At 43.6% G+C, this 14,900-nt stretch overlaps 2 protein-coding genes and 1 long non-coding RNA gene across 5 annotated transcripts in view; 2 read left to right on the top strand and 1 right to left on the bottom strand.

Moving 5' to 3' along the window:
* The window catches only part of WSB2 (WD repeat and SOCS box containing 2), a 19,078-nt gene extending 16,953 nt beyond the window's left edge, over window positions 1-2,125 (top strand). For both annotated transcript variants that reach the window (XM_028527894.2, XM_028527893.2), the window contains one exon: window positions 714-2,125. In XM_028527894.2, the coding sequence (XP_028383695.1) occupies window positions 714-876 (163 nt within the window). In that variant the 3' untranslated portion in view covers window positions 877-2,125. The remainder of the gene's footprint in view (window positions 1-713) is intronic.
* Window positions 1,515-13,143, bottom strand: RFC5 (replication factor C subunit 5). The gene is made up of 11 exons (XM_028528839.2): window positions 12,983-13,143; window positions 11,422-11,486; window positions 11,021-11,157; window positions 9,753-9,832; window positions 9,007-9,080; window positions 7,460-7,619; window positions 6,630-6,711; window positions 6,097-6,226; window positions 5,464-5,541; window positions 4,339-4,393; window positions 1,515-3,348 (listed from the first exon to the last, which is right to left on the bottom strand). Exons 1-11 carry the CDS (start codon window positions 13,042-13,044, stop codon window positions 3,252-3,254), a joined length of 1,020 nt encoding a protein of 339 aa, XP_028384640.1. The 5' UTR covers window positions 13,045-13,143; the 3' UTR covers window positions 1,515-3,251.
* LOC118497983 overlaps window positions 13,143-14,900 on the top strand; it is a 17,258-nt gene continuing 15,500 nt past the window's right edge. The window contains exons 1-2 of one of the 2 annotated variants that reach the window (XR_004900513.1): window positions 13,143-13,549; window positions 14,600-14,692. This is a non-coding gene — a long non-coding RNA (uncharacterized LOC118497983). The remainder of the gene's footprint in view (window positions 13,550-14,599; window positions 14,693-14,900) is intronic. The other variant, XR_004900514.1, reaches the window with a different exon arrangement.

The following is a 14,900-nucleotide window of genomic DNA, read 5'->3' as shown; positions in this document are numbered from 1 at the left end:
TTTAAGGAAATCCAGGATTACGTAAAATTCTGATCTTCTATTCTGCAGATACAGGTTATCATTTTTTTTTAATTTCACATTACTTTTTTTTAAAGATTTTATTTATTTATTTTTAGAGAGGGAAGGGAGGGAGAGAGAGAGAAACATAAATGTGCGGTTGCTGGGAGTTATGGCCTGCAACCCAGGCATGTGCCCTGGCTGGGAATCGAACCTGGGACTCTTTGGTTCCCAGCCCGCGTTCAATTCACTGAGCTACGCCAGCCAGGGCTCATTTATTCTTAACAGTTAATCTAAATGTAATTAAAGAGTTCCAATTCATGACAACTAATGGAGCAAGCATGCAATGAAGCATACATTAAGATGATGCAGAATTCATATGGAAACTATTAATGGCAGAGACCACCTTTCGGGGACCATCTATAATTCAGTAGGTGTATTCTTCCCTCTTACTTCAGAACTCATAGTATGATGCAGAAAGGGCTGTGCTGACACAGAGCACTTTGGTAACAAAGGTATCTGGAGTTCTTATAACCCTCTCAGCAGCCTTAATTATTCAGGACACGAGTGCTTTTACATCCATTTCAACCATCAAGGTTACATTTTCCTCTCTGGAGTCTCCTACTAGTGCAAGTCAGAGTAGAAACATTAATATCCATCAAAATGAAAACATATTTCCAAGGTCCGTCTTAATGTGTTGGTTTGTTTTGTTTCAGGACAAGGGATGGTCACGTCCAGTTCTGGACAGCTCCTAGGGTCCTGTCATCACTGAAGCACTTATGCCGGAAAGCCCTTCGAAGTTTTCTCACAACCTACCAAGTGCTAGCACTGCCAATCCCCAAGAAAATGAAAGAGTTCCTCACGTACAGGACTTTTTAAGCAACGCTACATCGTCTTGTTTTCTCTGTAGCAGGATAAATCTCCCTGGCAAAGGAGTAGCTGGACTAATGGGCCAAACATCTAGTCTTGGGTTCAAGTAGAATTTCTCTTTGGGATTGTGGATAGAGCGTAGCAAAACCAGATTCCAGTGGACTAGTCATGGAGCTTTTCCCCACCGCACGTGGAAGTCATAGACGAGGGATTCCACTTCTGCGGCCACAGAGCCTTACCTTAAATCTTCAGTCCACTTATTAACAGTTTTGAACTCATTCTAGTAGTTTTGATTCAAAATATATAGTTGCTGATGTTTTGGTGAGAAGAGTTGACGGGGCCTCAAGAGCCCCTCTGTAGTAGCAAAGGGATTTACACTCTCTACTGGGACACGTGGCTTCTGCCTGGTCCCTGTGTTTCACATGCAGCAGCGGCACTGCTCCGAGTTCTCTCCTGTCGTGTCAGAGTTGCTTCGGTGTCGGCAAGTCTTTCTTCCTCTGGCTCCGCTCTGACTAGTATGGGACAGTTTTCCTGGAGCAGCGTCTGGGGTGAGGTGTGAACTTAGCTTCACTAAATTACAGACGACTCAGAGGCTGTGCTCCTGACTGATGCAGACACTATAATTGGCTCTTTTTTAAAAAAAAACAAACAGTGGTGTGCATGTGCAGATGACAAATTTATATGCCAGGATACACAAGAATTTATTCCTCAATTGCATGACTGTTCAGATGGCTGAGTTGTCAGTTGTTTGCCTTTCACTAGCATATTTATTTGTATTTTCTCGACAGATGTTAAGGTACAACTGTGTTTTTCTTGATGGTATCTAAAAACCATAGTACTTAAGTCTTACAGGTGTGAAGAATGTCTCCTTAATTGCGTAAAGAATTGGAGGTGTCATCACTTCACCTGATCCTCTCACGTACGAGGTCTGACGTTGCTGCTTCACCTCATTGGACTAACGAGCCAGTTGCAGCTCTAGCCCTAAACAAATACAGCTCTCACAAGTACTGTTCTCCCTCAGCGAAGTCCAGTTACCTAATCAAGACACCTCATTCAAGCAAAATCTGCCTTTGGAAAATTTTAATATATTTTAAATTATTTTAAAAGAAACGCAACATCTTATCCTTTGGCTTTCTTAATAGGTGCTTTATGGAGGCCAGTGTAACAAAATGTGTTGAAAAAGTAGGAGTCTCTACCGCCTTTGTTGCTGAAGAAAAACATTTCTTTTCAAGATGAGAAACTTGCATTGAAGGAAAAAAGTTAAAAAGCTTTTGGCTCTCCGTTTCATTTTTTCCATTAAGAAAAAAAAAATCACCTTTAAAACAAGTGAGTACAACAGGACAGCTGGGAATGGATCGGGCAACTTTTTCATTTTGTGGTTATCTTGAGAAAGCAGAGAACAGTCTAGGGGGTGCTCTGGGAGGCTTCCTTGAGGGCCCACCTAGCCATTACCTTCAAACCTGGCTGGCCTTGGGGAGCGAGTCCCACATGTATGATGGAAATAACCAGCGTCTCCCTTTTGATAGTGTCAGAATTTGACACCTTTACAAAGAACAGCCTCCAGACTTTATTCTGTGGTATCAGAGATGGAGGTTTTCATACAGATGCAAGTTGAGTCAGTGTCTTTATAACTAAGGAAGGAAGACCACTTGTAACGCACCCAAGAAAGCTGCTTTATTTCCGTCACGAGGAATGATGTGAGTGCAGCATGACTGCTGTAAACTACTACATCTGTGCACAGGTCCTCATCCCTCCGGCGGGTGCAGGCTTACTCTCACATGCCCTCTGTGCATTAAATGCGCACGAGTGCTGTACAGCCTCTGGCCCCTGATGGCGTAAGTTGGAAGTTGACTGTCCACTCGCAATTAGGGACCTGCTAGTAACTCCTCTACTTCAAGGGGAGAAATAAAGACCAGTTTTCAAAGTATGAGAATTGAGTTTATTTTATGAGTATAATAGTTCTGGCCAGAAATCTGTTAACATCTACCCTAAAAGGAGATCCATGGACAAGGTCACAGATTATACTTGATTTTGGAGGTCTTCTGTTTATCGTGAGTTGGAAGTAGACCATATAGACTTGAAAGCTTTAGCATCCGAAACAAAATGAGGTAGGCAAACTTCCCATCATCCAAGCAACTAACGGGAAAAAGCCTGCAGGTTGAAGTAAAGGTGTTTGCTTTTTTCCTCCTTACAAAACACAAGTGGGCAGTGTAATAAGACAGCTGTATGGTAAAATTTTTTGTACATCTCTGCTCCAGACAGCCACAAACAAGGTACTTTATGTTCATCTGACCCCACACGGCAGTTCATCCCATAAACCAAGCCCCCTGTTCTCTAGTCACTGCTGGGCCTCAGAACTGTAGCAAATGGTCCTGCGTCAGCATCTAGGCCTCTGTGACAATCAGGTCTCTGGTAACTTGAAAAGCTGCAATGAGGGAACTCAGCTGAATCTTCTCATTGGTGCCAACAGAAAGTCTGTACCTAAAAGAAATCAAAGGTAAGAATAGAGAATATCAGTCAGCAACCCTTTGACACGAGGACAAAGGAGATCAAAGACTGAAAATCCGAAGGATAGGAGCTAATAAAAATTTATCCTGGACATCAATCTTGTATCTGTCCCCTAACATTTTCTCCTCTACCCTAAACACTTACATTTTCCTTATCAATATGAATCAAATTTGTAAGTCTCAAAAATTGTTGGCAGATTTTTCTAGCTCTATATAAATATACAGGATTTGCATGATTTAAGGATTATTTCCCCATTTACAAAGTGCACCAAGGAGTTATAATTAAGATTTACTTCCTCTTAGTTCACTGGGAAGGTCGGTTAATTTATCTGGTTCTGTGGTATAGTCATAAAGCAGGATTTCTGCCGTTTCACCTTGCGACCTTTTAAGTGATTGAGCCATCAAAAGGAAAATCACAATATTCATAATATAGTGATAAGAAGTCACCTAATTTGTGCATCTGAAAGCCAATGAAGACAAATTCAAGTTGGCCTATTTTGACAGTCTTATTTTGAACCCAATGCTTTTGCCTACTTAAATGACAGCCACCAGCTTCACTGGGGGCTAATAACTGTTTACTGAACTGGGCAAAGTAGAAAGTTGAGTTTACTTTTTCCTCTAATATACTGTAGTATGCCACAATGCCTTCACAGCTGGTAGCTGACTGTCCCCAGGAGACCTGGAGGTCTGAACTGAAGCATGCCTCCCAGATAACAAGAGCATTTCCAGAACCAATGTGGACCAAGCCATTGAAGTCTTTATCTGAAAAACGTAATTTGAATTATACCTGTCCTTTTGTTTGTTCATGTTCCTTAAGCATCTCATACCTTTTCCCAAGTTTCATTTTTAATCCCGCCAAAAACTAGATTGTACTAACAAAAAATTAGAAACCAACCAGATAGAAACAAACCACAACAGGGAAAAAAAGGAAGAAAAGAATTAAAATTTGGAAATAAATACTTACTCAATTTCTGCCATTTTGGTTAATAAATGTATTCGAACTGAAGATGGAAAGTCAACTGGGGGAAAAACAAATGAGTGAGGTCTGTCACTCCCTACTATTAAAAACGATATATATATATTACACACACACACCCAACAGGACAAGTGCGAGTTTAGAAATCAGATGGACAACACTTTGCAGCCTCAGGTCACTAGATACCACACCTCTAAGGAAGTAAAAATCGGATAGGGTTTTGGTTTTTTATCCACTCAATTTTGTGAGTCTTCAGTGTAGGCAGGCCCCCCCCCACCAAAGGAAAAAAAAAATCCTAAACCAGATTCCAAAATGATCATAAGAACATGGAAGAGTCTTCAACACTGTTCTTTTAGCAACTGGGTGCCATAAGAATTAATGTAAAAGTCCCAATTTTAAAAACCATTGATTTCTAAAAGTCATTTTATGCTCAGCTTTCACAATCAAAGTGCAGAACTGGGTTTGAGCCAACCATGTTCTTGGGCAGAAGTGAACACACCAGCCAGGGGCCTATGAAGGCACTGGCAGAACCAACATTCATGGACCCAACTTGTCTGTGCAGCTGACCGTTGTGGAGGAAAGAGCTTCTCCAAAATGCTGCACAACAGATCACCTAGAAAACCTGAAAAATACTGATGCCTGCTTCTCCCCAAAAAAGCCAGCTGAAGTGGTCTGGGGTGGTTCCTACATGCTGCCAGGACTTGAGAACAAAGTCTCTGTATAGAAAAGAACGACCTAGTGTGGAACTTAGATGGTTCAGTGAAGACTGCTTTTGTTTACATGGAGATAGATCCCCCCCCCCCCCTTCTGGGGAAAATACTCTTTTAGAATGTCAATCAAAACATGCTACTTGTTGCTGTAAAATACAGACCCTTGAAGGAATTAACCTTCAGGACTTACTTTCCACCCTCTCTCCAGCAGTTCTAGGGGTTCAGAGTGTTCTTGGAATGAAGTTTTAAATAACAAGATAAAACTAAAAATGAGTTAGGTTTACACTTCATTCCTGTTTCTTTGCTTCAGAAATAAAACCTCAAGTTCCCTCTCTAACCACCCTTAACCACAAAGCACGCCACCTTCCCCGCGGCTCCTCAACTAGAGAATGACACAGGTTACCTCTGTGCACAAACAAGTGTATCTCTGTCAGGATATCATGTAGTGCCAACCCCTTCAGAGTCTTCAGCGCCATGATATCTGCGGAGGAGAGGTTAAGGCAGAGGGAACAAGTTCCAGAACAAACACTGCGGAGAACTGTGAATCCTAATGCTGGTGAGTGACTTTAGAAGTAGGGTCTCGAACTGAGCCGTTGTTTCTTTCCATCTGAAACTGCACAGGTAGAACCCCAATTCTCGTTTTCATCTTCAATAAGAGCTTTCTAAAAGCGCTGTATCTCTAGTAGAGAAAGAGGACGAAATGCATTTCCCAGAAGGCTTTGTATCACTGCACCTCGCTTATAATTTCAAAGCAAAGTGAGTTACAGGGACTAAAGGGAAAAGACTGCATCTCTCCCATCTATGAGTAAACTGACCTCAAGCTGTCCCTAGGTCAGAACCCTTCAGGAAGAACTCGGGGGCATTAAAGACAAGTATCCACTCCACCCACAGCCACCTCACTCCTATAGCAAGCTGACCAAAGTCACACACAGCCAACTGTTTTGCCAGGAGGGTGTAGGTGCTAGCTGTAGCTCCTGGGGCTCAGTTCAGGCCTTGGGCACTTAAAGCACTGCGGGCAGGACACGAGAAAGGATACTTCTGTAGGCTGTGGTGAAGTCTTGATTCAACATCCAGTCCAGAATGTTGGCGATGTCTGACTTGAGTGGGTGCCCTGTGCAGGTGTAGACTGTCTCCTCTGTCACTTTCCCAAAGGCCATATTGGTGCTCTGTGCAGACGGGGAGAATCACAGAGGCAGTCACAGCAGCTGCCAAGGTGCAGGCAGGTCGGGAGGAAACTGCTGAGATGGCAATGCAGGCAGACAGCAGCATTGCAAAGGTACAGAAGAGCCTGAACCCCGTCTATTTACACTGGGACGAGTTGGCCTCATCAGAGGGTGCTGCTGTCTGTTGGCTATGTTTCAGCTGCAGAATCCTTCCCTATCTCTCCCTGCTTTGCAACAAATTATTCTTTCAATTAATCAAAACACAAAGGGGCGGGGGGAGGTCTTTGACACATGTTGAGATGAAGGTCTTACCAGTTCTAGATTACGAGATTTACAGATTGGTTGTACTGCTCTTTACACATGTCTTGAACGATTCCGAAGCAATGACTTGAGATTAGCATCGTACCTGCAGAATGTTCAGAGCCCGTCGCATATCTCCACTGGAAAGAGTCACAAGTGCTTTCATCCCATCTTCACTTATATCTATTCTGAAAGGAGACAGGCAGAAGGGATTGAGAGGCCCATGAGAGCCCAAGCATTCACCAAGGGAACAAGATGGCCTGGAACGATCAAGGTTTTGGAAAACAAAAAACAACAAAAAAGGAGAAGGATGGAGTTAACAGTACTCTCCTGATCTGCAGGATCTAGAATTCGCTCTGGAATTCTGGGATGATGGCTTCACATCAGTAGTCACAGCCCACCCAAAGTCTAGAAAGACCCTTATTTAGGACCATGCATTGCTCTGTGGAACAGATGGCTTTGAGTTACGTTTTCTGGAGAGGAAAGAGCACTCGTGAGATGTGTGAGCACAGAGTCGAAGCACCACCTTTCAAATAGGCAGCAGTTCAGGTTAGTTACTTGCTCAGCATCTGATTATGTAGAACGTAATATCTTGGTACCTTCACTTCCAGTCAAAAAAAAAAAAAAAAGGCTACAGGCATCTTAGCAGAAGGGACTTGGCAGCATGCAGTTTCCAATGACAAAAGAGGAGGAGGAAACTGGGACAGCTTCCAGGGGAGGAGGATGGAAGGAGAAGAACCAAATGACTTTTACAAAGAATGTCCATGACATACCAGAGAAAATGACAACGGCTAACAAACTCGGATGCTAGGCACCCTACTCAGTCATTTACAATTAAATGTAAAGCACCTTTAAATGTAAAGTCATCCCAGAGCCCTACTTACACCACACTTAGTTCCCAAGACCCCCACCTTTCCTGCTTTTCAACATACTTACTTCTCCTCTTCTACAACATGGTCCAGGCGTGGAACCATGAGTTCAGGAGTCAGGGGGCCGAATCGGAACCTTGTGCAGCGAGACTGCAAGGCAGGGATGATCTTTGACAGATAGTTACAGATGAGGCAAAATCTGGTGTTTTCAGTAAATTTCTCAATCACTGGCAAGAGAAAAGAAAACCACCTCATCTCCATTCTGATTCACCCAAGGACCAAGAAATCCTGAACTTTTCTATGGCCATGTGAATGGTATAGGGAACAAGAATGTAACAAAAATTTAAGAATGCAAACAAGTGGGGATGCTACTCTAATAGAGAGGGTGTCACTGGGGTGATCAGAACTGGGAATCAACCACTCTCTTTCCAAAAGCCCAACATGTCACCTCCACGGGATTTTACGAAACACTTCTTTAAGATTCACCATGATTCCTGTGTTCTTGCCATCCCATTCCATTGAAATATGAAATAAGTATTCCTGTCCTTATTTTTAAAAAGATTTTATTTATTTAGGAGGGAGAAAGAAAGGCAGAGAAACATCAATGTGTGCTTGCCTCCCATGCATGCCCCCTACTGAGGACCTGGCCCACAACCCTGGTATGTCCCCTGACTGGGAATCGAACTGCCAACCCTTTGGTTTGCAGGCCAGCACTCAATCCACTGAGCCACACCAGCCAGGGCTATTTCTATCCTTTTGATAAAATATAATTGGCAGCATGCTCCACCTTCTACCAGGTGGGGAGAGGTGGCTTTTTGCAGACTTTCCAGGGGATCTTGTCTCAAAGCCTTCGAGCAGGAAAGAGAGCAACAACCTAAATTCAGAGATGCTTATGATGCCAGTTTGATTCAGCAGGTACCCAGTGTTTCTGCACAGGGCTCTGCCCAGACTGACAGGTGCTCTGCAGAACAACATGCTAAAGGAAGACTGCCAAAGCTGGGACCGGAAGATATGTCTTCTTCCTCCTGATCTTTAACATTAGCCGCAAGCCACTCCTTTTCCCCAAATTCCTAAAGATCGTCCTTTTCTTTCAGCTGATGACTTCAGAACCTTGATGAGATTATGAATACCCTTTCAAAGAAATGAACTGCCCCAGACCCCTTAAGACAGACAAACCACGAATATTCTCCTGCCAAATTATGTACTTTCTGAGTATGACTAGATTTCTGGAATTTTCATGGCTATTTTGTACCAACAGCAGAGCGGTGTATCCTGCAGTTTAGGAATGAAAGGCTGTCCATACCCTTCATCAAATGACACAAAATTCCCAACCCTGACATTGAAGCCAGCTGAAGAGGATGAACCACCAGGAGTCCCAACAGGGCTTCTGTCTGTCGTGAAGCTGTTGAAAGGGGAAATCCCCAAATGGAGACATTTTGCCTAGGTCATCAGGTGGGATACTCGGAAAAAGGCATACAGAGATCTCTCTGAGCCAGAAATTAATGAAAATGGAACATCAGCCACGTCCTATGTCCAAACTTCCTAATTCCCCTGGCGTGCTCATCAGCCAGCTCACTCTTACCATTAATACTCCATATTAGCAGCTCTTCTTACCTCTCCTCAAGGCGTTCTGGGCATCTTGAGTCATGGCATCAGCCTCATCCAGTATCACTAGTTTAAAGCCTTTCCTGGGAACACAAACAGTACCACTTCAAGGTTTCTTCATCACTTCACCTTCCAGGCCCAAACCTACAGCTTCACACTCGTGCCATCGGGCCCTGTTTCAGAGTCCATTTCTCCTAGAACGCTGACCCAGGCAGAGGTCTGTGCTCACAGCAGAAGAGATGCCCCCACCGGTCCTTCAGCTGTGAAAGGGGACTGAGTCTGGTTTCTGTATTTTTGTTCCAGTCTTCTGGCACCTTCATATTTCTCTCAAACAGTATTGTCTTTCTCTAGTGCTGTTTCTTCCCCACCACCTTCACTTACGCCGGTCTTTTTATCTTTTTTTTTTTTTTTTACCACTATCCTAGTTATCCTTGCTGATCTCAATTCATTTTCCTCTCAATTCAAACTAGCTCTTAGGATGTAATCAGTCCTCAGTTAACTAATAAAATGAAGTTAATGCTTCCCCAAAGACCTTGTGAATACAGACTTTGATAATATTTTGTTTCAATATTTGCATTTTAACATTTTTTCACCACCATCCCTGCACTTTCTCTCTTTTTCATGGCTGTTTTTGACAGAGTCATTTTTCTTCCCCTTTACAAACTGGCCTAGGGGAGAATTAAAAAAAAAAAAAAAGCCCTATGATCTCACTGATCAAAACCTCTAGGGAGAGAAATTATGCAAATATTTCTTACTTAAATATTGTTCTTGTGCTAGCAAAACTCAGGATTGGTCCCCGGACGATATCTATTCCTCGGTCGTCTGAGGCATTCAGCTAAATGAGGAAGAGAGAAGCCGGAATACGTAAAAAACATGTTGGTGTACTGTTTGTGAATTCATGTATCTTTTATCAATCTAGCTCAGCAAGCTAGGTCTCCAAGTCTAACGACAGCTAAGAAACAATCACTGTTAAAAAAGCAAGATCACATTTGTATTTAAAACTCGTAGCTCACGAGATCATTACATTCTGAAAGGCAAAAGACTGGTTTTCCTCCCCTCTTTCGAGGACAATCACGGACACACTCTGGAAGAAGAATTAATTGGCCTGGTCTCAGTGAACAGCACCTCTTACACGAGCAGAATGACGCTGAGTTTAGCTACCACAACCTGGAGCAACCCAGAAGTTACCAAGCTTTTACTACATGAGGTAAGAACATGTGTATCAGCAAGGTTCTCAGATCTGGAACAAAAAAAATAAATTTTTTTCCTTGCAATCGACAGTACTTAGAATTTTGTAATCTAAGTGCATTAGTTGAGTCCTAGCAGTAGACAGATGGCGTACTCAAATTCAGTACTTTGAATAGAATTAGGTGGAGAAATATTTTAAAAGGTGCTAGTGGGGTATGGGGAAACCACAAGGGCTATGCAATAACTGCAACACCTCAGGGACTACTGGGGCCCATTACCAGCCCCAAGTCTAAAGGGGTTCATGGGGGAGTGGCACTGCCACCTGGAGAAGGCAATGTGATGTGCCCTGTAGATGGAGATGTTGTCAGCCTATGGTGCCCCCAGGACAGGACCAGCCATCATTCTCCGCTCCTGCCCCCACTCCTGCCAAGGCCCCTATTGGCCAAACCTAACCAGGAGCCAGAGGGCAAGAGAGCTTGCTATAAAGCTCAGCCTTCCAGGACAAGAACCGGTTGCAGCAATGTGGAGATGCCATCTAGAGGGCACATGGGAGACATCCAGCAACTGAGGGACCCCTCACTGTGTGACCAATGAGTGTTGGGTACAAGTTGGCAACAGTAAAGAAAAATACCTAGCCCTACAGCTAGCTGCCTCCTAGCTAATGCCCATCCAGACCGAAGTCAATTATAGGAAAAAAGTGAATTGAATTATCTCCTTTTATGTCTGCTTCTTTCCCAACCACCAGCAGGACAACTGAATTGTAAAGTAAAACAAAACCAGCAGAACTAAAACAGACTGCAGGCCTTTGTCAAGTGAGAATAATCCTCCTAATTACCTCCAAGACCATAGAGCCAAATTCTTTGTCTTTGTACAGCTGTTTTGCACAGGCTAGAATGGTGGATGTCTTTCCTGTCCCTGGAGGGCCATAGAGAAGCAGGTGTGGCAATCGGTCTTCACTGATAAATTTTTGAACTGAAGGTGAGGAAGAAAGAGACACCGTCAGTTTCTGAGAGTTGCCTCTTTCACTGTGGGCCCTGGAGTTGGGCTGAAGGCACTGCAACTTGATGTTTAAATCAGAGGCAGATGCAGGAATAAAAACCCCGAAGGACCCAGCTCTTACAGCAACATTCCATAAAGCTCAAGCAGATTCTTCAAAGTTACTACTCAGCAAAGACAACGTCACCAAAAGATTTACACAGGTGCTTCAATAACCACAACTGGCACAAGGATGCTTACTGGTACTCAAGATATCCTGATGAGAAATGAGGTCATTCAGTGTCTGTGGCCGGTATTTTTCAACCCTGAAATACAATTTAGCATGGGTTACACCACATACAAATACAAGAACATTTTGTTACGTGCAGAAGAATCCTTTCATATCCTAACTAAAGGAGGAAGAGAAACAAAACCCTTTGCATCTGAATATAGACCAGTGTTCTCAACCAGGGGCAATTTTTTCCTCCAGGGAACATCAGGCCATATCCGGAGACTTTTTCAGTTGTCACAGCTGGGGGGAGATTGCTACTGGCACCTAGTGTGTAGGCACCAGGGATGTCGCTCAAGTTCCTTCAGTGTACAGGACAGCCCCTTTACTCCTCCTCACAACTAAGTATCTGGCTCAAAATGTCAATAATGCTGAGGTTGGTAAACTCTAATTTCACTTTTCTGGCTGTCTGCCTATAATCTCAACCAGGATGGGCACCTACTATTTCAAAGTGAATTCAAAGTCAAACTCATATCCAAGTATACAGAAACAGATAAACGGTGGTATCTCCATACAATGGAATATTCTTCAGCCATGGGAAGGAGTGATAACCACTATAACGTGGATGAACCTTGAACACATGGTAAGTGAAAAGAAGCCAGTCACAAAGGGTCATGTATTGACTGTCTTCTTGTGAAATATGCAGAAAGGGCAAATTCAGAGACAGAAAGCAAACTAGTGGTTGTCAAGGGCTAAGAGAGGGGGAATAAGAAGTGACTGCCAGTGGTATGTGGTTTCCATCTGGAATGACGAAAACTTTTGGAATTATATAGTGGGACGGTTGCACAAGGAATATGCTTAATGGCACTGAACTGTACATTTTAGGATGCTTACAACTATAAAGATACATGTTTTTGCAACAATAAAAACAAATTATTATCACACAGGAACAACTGGGGAGTTTTGGGAAATCAAGCCAAATCGCATCAGTCTTTAAAACATCATTAGGACACGGTGTAGAAGTAAATGGTTTAAAGTACGAGCTCTGAACTCCGACCACTTTAGTTCAAACCCAAACCTATTTTCTAGTTCTGGATCTTATTATACAAGTTATTTAAAGCTTTTGGCTGCATTACTCCAATTGTAAAATCGGGATAATAATAATACCTGTTTCCTAGGGTCTTTGTAAAGATCAAACATCTAATAATAGGGTGTCTGCTAATGTAACAGAATAGCCATTTAAATAAAAGTTAACCAGGGAGTGTTATCATCATTAGTTTAGTTTAGAATTTGACCAATAACCGCATTGAAGATTTTGGCAAGAGCGAAGGGGACATTTTGGCACGGGAGCCAATGCAATGTTACAAGAGGCAGGATCAGCCCCCTGTGCTGTCACCCAGGTGTGAAGACAGCTTTCCCCTAAGGTAAAAAGAACGGGGGCGGGGTGGAAGGGAAGATCTGGAAAAAGTTGGGGGGCTGTCGAGGCCAACCTCTGTGGCTCCGCTCCCGCCGCCGGTCCGGGCCCGGCTGCTTGCCCACCCGGCCAACCCCCTTCCCCGTGACAGCCGGCGCGGCAGCTGGGCCTCCTCCTACCAGGGCAGGTTCCTGATCTTGGACGCCGAGGGCTGCTGCTGCTTGGGCGCTGAGGTTTCCATGGAGGGGGGATGAACGAGTCCGGATCCACAGCGTGGTCAAGTCTCCCCAGAATCTGCACAGCTCCAACCCTGGGACCCCCGCACTTAGAGTTCGCGCGCAATAGCACTTCTCGCGAGATTTAGCCGCTGCTTCCGACTTCCTCTTTAGGGTTCGCCCCCGTCTGTTGCTAAGGCGCCGGTTGCCTGGTTACCGTGAAGCGCTGGCCGCCAGCTTCCCTTGCGCTCGCTTCTAGCCAGCGGTGCTGAGTCTTCCGAGCCCCGTGACAGGGGCAGCAGGGAGAAGCAAGGCCATCCCTGCAACCGCCAGTCATCATTACAAATTAAAGTCTTACGGCCAAAGCCAATCCCAGGTATCGCCAAAGTTCAAACGCTTGCTGTTCAAAGGAACAGAAAGCGGCCAGCGCTAAACAATCCAGAGGAAAAATCTCCAAATGCCACGCCGGTTCTTGAATATAGATGCCATATGAAAAAAGGCTCGAAAACCTCTTGGCCCCAAAGCTGTGAGGTGAGTACTCCGAATACAAAAGCAACTCCATACAAACACAATTTCATACTATCCCAAGTTCATGTCCGCACCCCCAAAAGTCTAGAAAACCAACATCCAGAAACAAATCCAAAGTGAAAACAATTAATTAATTAATTAGTTAGTTAGTTAAACAGACTTCCAGTTAGGTTAATATGTGTAATTGTAAAGGGCCAGTTAATAGGCATGGAAGGATTGGGTCCCTATATGATTTGAAGATAAGAGGGGAATTGCTATCAAAATTTTAGGGTATTTTTTTTTTCCTAAGTGAGGGGATTATAAACCACCTTCATTTTCTTCTATTTTGCTGGCCTGTATTTCCCAGCACTGGATGTTTATTAAACCCTTAATAAAGTTTTTGTTATTTATATGTTGAGAAAGACAATGTTGGGAAATGACGCTAGCCTGAGGTCACGGTGTTCTGATTCAGAAGTAGCTGCTCCTTGCATCTCATTACATCACTGTCACCTGCTTTAGGAACAGAGTAGATGGACAGTGGGCAACACCCTAGGCCCTGCCTGGGGATTCAGTAGAAGGGGGTCAGATGTGGCTTGTGGTGTGACTATGCCCTAGTCTTTGCTTCCTCCCAGGCCAACTCTAATAATGTGGTTGTTCAGCTCCTTAGCATGCCACTTTCCCCACTTAGCTTAGGGCAGGTTGCTCCCTCTCCTCCTCCCGCAATACCCACCCCGAAATGATTGTGAGGATTAAATGAAATTACACATGTGAAGCACCCCACACAGTGCCGCCTTCTCTCGCCCTCCCTTCGAACACCCTCTCCTCTCACCCTGTTCTTGTTTCAAATGTTTCCTCTCAAACAAAACCTAAAGAATTGGCGGGTGTGACTGTGCCCGTGAGGGTTAATATTTTGTGTTATTTTGGGGGGGTGTCTCTGAGGGGGATTCTGGAAGAGATTGGCATCTGAGTTGGTAGACTAAACAAAGGTCTAAGACAGAGGAAGGGTGAATTTCCTCTCCTTTTGAGCTGGGACATGCATCTTCTGCCCTGGGACACTGTGCTCTTGATTCTCAGGCTTTTGGAATCAGATAAAATTACGCCTCCAACTTCCCTGGGTCTTCAGCTTGCAGATGGCAGATCGTGGGATGTCTTGGCCTCCGTAATCAAGTGAGCCAATTCCTACAATGTATAATATAAATATTTATATAAATATGAATATATAAAGTGTTTAGTATATATATTATTAACAATATAAATAAATATATATGACAATAAATATATATTGTTACTACATAACAATATATAGAATACAGAAATATATTTTTAAGTCTACACATACATTTTTTCCGCTGGCTCTATTTCTGTGGAGAACCCC

This window comes from Phyllostomus discolor, chromosome 13, assembly GCF_004126475.2.
Source record: "Phyllostomus discolor isolate MPI-MPIP mPhyDis1 chromosome 13, mPhyDis1.pri.v3, whole genome shotgun sequence".
NCBI lineage: Eukaryota > Metazoa > Chordata > Mammalia > Chiroptera > Phyllostomidae > Phyllostomus > Phyllostomus discolor.
The sequence above is the reverse complement of the archived record's forward strand: the minus strand, read 5'-3'. Positions and strand labels throughout refer to the sequence as shown.

What these genes read in the sequence shown, in the direction of transcription:
- RFC5 (XM_028528839.2), bottom strand. Translation starts at nt 13,044, where the DNA reads ATGGAAACCTCAGCGCCCAAGCAGCAGCAGCCCTCGGCGTCCAAGATC. An exon ending in TTGGCTCTATGGTCTTGGAG is followed by an intron (nt 9,833 to 11,020) that starts GTAATTAGGAGG and finishes TTCCTCATTTAG; the next exon opens with CTGAATGCCTCAGACGACCG. An exon ending in ACCAAAATGGCAGAAATTGA is followed by an intron (nt 3,349 to 4,338) that starts GTAAGTATTTAT and finishes GATTTCTTTTAG; the next exon opens with GTACAGACTTTCTGTTGGCA.